General features: G+C 48.5%; 1 protein-coding gene across 1 annotated transcript in view; it reads right to left on the reverse strand.

The window, feature by feature from the left end:
* Positions 1-3,520, reverse strand: part of E2F8 (E2F transcription factor 8) — a 30,992-nt gene extending 27,472 nt beyond the window's left edge. Inside the window, exons 1-2 of the mRNA XM_019519463.1 lie at positions 3,340-3,520; positions 540-814 (exon numbers count right to left, since the gene is read on the reverse strand). Coding sequence (XP_019375008.1) covers positions 540-814; positions 3,340-3,375 — 311 coding nt within the window. The 5' untranslated portion in view covers positions 3,376-3,520. The remainder of the gene's footprint in view (positions 1-539; positions 815-3,339) is intronic.
* Positions 3,521-4,791: the final 1,271 nt, after the last annotated feature.

Below are 4,791 nucleotides of genomic sequence, written 5' to 3' on the forward strand. Positions count from 1 at the left end.
ACAATTACCTGAGAAATGCAGGGTGGTTTATGAAAACTTTATGAGCCTGACTTCTCATCTGGGGCGCCTGGCTTGGTTTGGGGAAAACAGCCAGTCCATGGCATCAGAGTTTGGCGCTCCTGGAATAGCAGTGGATGCTCGTGAGCTGATGTTCTTCGGTTCTGCTACAGGAGTCCCGGGTTGCCCGTGGCCAGCTGCACTGTACTTGGAAATGCTCCTGCATCAAAACAAGAAATAAGAATTTGCATATTGTAAACAAAAGTTTGATAGTTTTACAGCTGGCAACAAAAACTAACAACTAATACTACAGGCCTTTTCCTTAACAGCCAGAGTTGCAAAAGGCTTGCAGAACTTCTGGCTAAAAGTAATAAGATGGCATTTCAAAAGAAATTAGTCCATAATTAAAGAAGGCAGTTGAATTACGCTAAATATCAACTTACACAGTTTGTTGCATGCATTCAACATTGAAAACTATCTAGTGAAAAAAAACCCAAATAAAATACAAACTAACTAAATAAAATATATATTGACAACATACCTGTAAACAGTGTTTTGCTTCTAGGATTTCACTTCCGCTATCTTGCAACCCCTTTTTCTGTTCCCTATTTCTAATCTCAGGACTAGCCGCACTGATCAGTATCTTAAGGTTAGTAGTGGGTGTCCATGGGTCTCCAAGAGGGATTTCCTTGAGTTTTGGGGGTGTTGTCAAAGGTCCAGAGTTAGACTGGATCTCTGCTAATACTGAATGTGAGGTAGCTGATTGTTTCAGGGGAGTTTTCAATGTACTTTTACATGGCTCAGAAGAGCAGTTTTCCTGCAGCAAGAAAAAGGGAAACAATTATACTCCAAGATTTTTGGAGGCAATATCATACATAAGACTTCAATATAAGACTTATTTCAGTGTTGAAATAAAGATTAGTTTATTTTGGACTAAATTGTGCAGGCTTACAAATAAAGGCTTCCATTAAATCAACAATGGTTTACAGTGTTCAACGGTACCTACCATTTAGCTCCTAAGAAAATATAAGTCTGAGTGTTCACCCAACCTAAAAAGGCTCGTTCATCCATCTTCTGAAAAACAATACCAAAGGTTGCTAGATGAAGTGGTCAAGTATACTGTTTCTGAAAAATGTCTAGCCCTCCTGAAAAGTTGCCGGATACAGTGTCTGGTTTGCTTTGAGATGAGATGATAAGTTTGGGTAAAGTGACTGAGTAACGAAAAAAAGATTAAAGGAAGTAAAAGCCCATGAATTACTGACAAAGGAACTTGTCTTGCTTGTGCTAATAACAGGCCATACTATGGCAAACCATATTTTATGGGACAGAAGATGCTCTTGGACATAAGATGAAATAAAAAACAAAAACAAAACAGAATTCTGGAAAAAATGTTTTTAGCATCAGTTTGACTGAACACCGATAAGACACAGTTATACCCAATATGTAGACAATGGAATGGCTTGCATCAAGCAAAAAAAAAAAAAGAACTCAAATACCAGCTCCAACTTCTAGAGGACTATTCTGTGTGTTGATGAATCTTACTTAACATTTTAAGACATGTATTTGTACATTTTGAATAGCTGCTAGAATATAGCAGGCATGATGGATAACCTTTGCTTCTACATCTCAAACTGCACACTCTCTTATCTGTGTATTTGCCACATCCAAGATAACAGGGCTTCAGTGCTGACTGGAGATTTTGTAACTGCCATAACAGACCTATACCACCTATACCCCTTTGCTCAGATATCTGCATAACAAAAATAAAGTAATTCAGATATACATTTTACAAGTGACAGGTATGTTGCACAGGTTAAGACATAATGGCCAGGGTAGATTTCCACCTTACAAACCATATAAAGTTGATATAGACAGACAGATATAGCACAAGCTTTGGTGCGCTAGAGCTCAGTTTATCTGCTCTAGCCCATGAAAGCTAAGCTCATAATGGATTGTCATGTCGGGGTATTTCTTAGATGTAGTTAACCATGTTAGTTTGCAGTCAGGTAGAAGGCAGGGTCGATTTGCAACTCACAGCCGAATTAAAGTGGGTGTATCTAAACAGAGACACTACAGACAGACAGACAGACAGACATGTCTAAACAAGGGCTGGCAAGCCAGTCAATTGCCCAATTAATTGGCTGGCTTGTCTAAACTAGGGTTGGCATGTCTGTCTGTCTGTCTGACTCATTAATTGACTGCGTATTTTTTAAACCAGTCAAAGATTATAGCAATTTTACAAAAAAACCCAATAACCCTACTCTTTCTGTAGTTTTCTCCACAGAAATATACATAATTTTAAATTGTTTTGTCACATTCCTTAATGGAAAATGCGTGCTTTTTCTCTGTGTATTATTAGGACCTGTTGGACCTAATAAAAGATATCACGTTTACCCGAAGAACCTTGTCTGCCAATACCCAGTGCTTCCGGTTGGTTAAGAGTGATGGTCCAGGAACTATGCTGAGGGGCCAAGCTTTCCCAGCATGGCCCCTTTTATAGGAGCAGCTAGCTAGCTAGTGATTTTATTTATTTATTTATTCTACAATTTTTGACCTATGTTTGACCAGTCAATTGACTGAACTTTATTTAACTGGTCAAATACCTAACGTTAGTACACACACACACTTTAGATAGACAGATAGGTAGAAACAGATCTTTCACACACACACTTTAGATAGAAATCACTAAATACACACATACACATGCACACCCTTTGGGTAGGTACAAGGTGCCAAATCTCCCCCACCTGCTCCTTGATTTCAGTGTCCAGACTAACCAGGCCAACTATGCCTAAGAAAAAATAAGGCAGCCCACCACAGCACTGGAGCGGGTGAAGGGAGCTCTTGCTCTCAACAGCTTGCGCAAGGTGCATCTCTTATTTGAAGCCAGAGGCGCCAGTTTCACCTGCCCAGCACCCCTTCCCCAAGGTGACACAACCTAGCTCCCTCCCTCTACAGCAGCGGTTTTCATAGAAAATGGGGGTTGGAAGGGACCTGAGAAAGTTATCTAGTCCAACCCCTTGCTCAAAGCAGGACCATCCCCAACTAGATCATCCAAGCCAGGGCTTTGTCTAGCTGGGTCTTAAAAACCTCGAAGGATGGAGAGTCCGCCACCTCTCTGGGTGACCTGCTCCAGTGTTTCACCGCTACCTTCTTGAAAAAATTCTTCCTAATATCCAACCGAAACTTCCCTGGCTGCAACTTGAGACCCTCTGCATCCGCTTCTCCAGATACCCCTGACTCACGGGCGCGGGGATTCACCCGCCACCCACCACCGGCATCTCGCGCGGACCCCTGCGGCAAGGGACCGACCGTACACCCCGCCCCGAGTGCCCCAGGTACCTTCCCCTCGGGCCCCGCGACGCCGCAGCGGTCCATGTCCCCTGCGCGGCGCGAAATGCTCCTTCACGGGCTGGGGGCGCCGGGCGGCATCGCGGCGGGGCCGGATCCTGCGGGGGGGACACGGGGTGAGAACGGGGAGAGCGGCGAGGCGCGCGGGCCCCGGCCGGAAGGAGTCGGGTCAGGTCGGGTCGAATCCGGTCCGGGTATGGCCCAACCCCCACGGCCGCACCTACCTGCCCGCCGCCCTAACTGCTGCCCCGCCGCTGGACCCACCCCGCCCCGCGCGCCCCCGGTCACCAATCACGGCGCGGCTGGCGGGCGCCGATTGGCTGGCAGCGCAGAATGGGCGGGGCCCTGCGAGGACCGGTTTAAACGTTTGGCGCCACCGGCCCCAGGTTCCCGCGGGGGCCCCCCCCCACCCGAAGGTGTCGCAAAGTGGGGGCGGGGCTAGCCCCTGTGTAGTTCGGTGTCCCCCCCAACACCACCACCATGAGGCGTGGCCTCCCCCGCCCCGCCCACTTGCGCTACGCGCGGGCCCTGTCCTCCCGCCGATTTGAATTGAACCAGCGGAGACTGCAGGCACCAAATGCTTCCCACCCCGCGGGGAAAGCAGGACGCGCCCTAGCCAATTGCAGTCTACCGCCTCCTCCTGCCTGGCGAATAGCAGCTCGGCGTCGGGGCCCCGCCCACCCCTCGCCAGGGGAGCGAGTTCGAAAAGAAGTTGGTAGCGCAGCAGTTGGGCGGGGGCGGGAAGCGGGAGCGCGCGAGCGGCGGAGCGCCCCTTTCTTGGGGTCTGCGAGTGGAGGAAGCTGGGCCTTTGGCGCCAGGCCTACTGCCTGTGTAGGTACATGGGGCAAGCCCCCCCAACACACACCGCCTGACCTCCCTACACTTCAGACCGTCAGATATGTCTACACACGATGTAGACAGGCGCACACACCTACTTTAGATAGACGTATCTCACTGCACACACGCACCACAGCCCCCAAACAAAGCCACCCACCCACACCCTGGCTATATGTGTACACACGCTCACACAGCCCTCAAGCAAAGCCATGCACACATACTTTGGACAGACACACACTTAAACACATGCACACAACCCTCCCAACCAAGGCTATAGGTACACACACAGGCTCCCACAGCCCCCCAAGCAAAGCCATATGCATATACTTTAGACAGATCTAAACCCCCAACACCCCAGTCCCCAAACAAGGCTACATGTATACCCCCCCCCACACACACACACACCTTGGAAAGGCCAGGCAAGGCCATGCAGGCCCACACACTCCCCTCTCACCTATTGTTTCCCACGGCCTCTGATCTTCCCTACCAGGTATTTGCATTTTCACTGACCTGCATTTTGCATGTTGGCTCCTTTTCCATCCAAGAGGACACACGACACCAGCAGACTCTCCCTATGCCCAAAGAAGGGTGCTTGTGCCCCAAAAC

Source organism: Gavialis gangeticus, unplaced genomic scaffold (assembly GCF_001723915.1).
Source record: "Gavialis gangeticus isolate Ggan-Ray unplaced genomic scaffold, GavGan_comp1, whole genome shotgun sequence".
NCBI lineage: Eukaryota > Metazoa > Chordata > Crocodylia > Gavialidae > Gavialis > Gavialis gangeticus.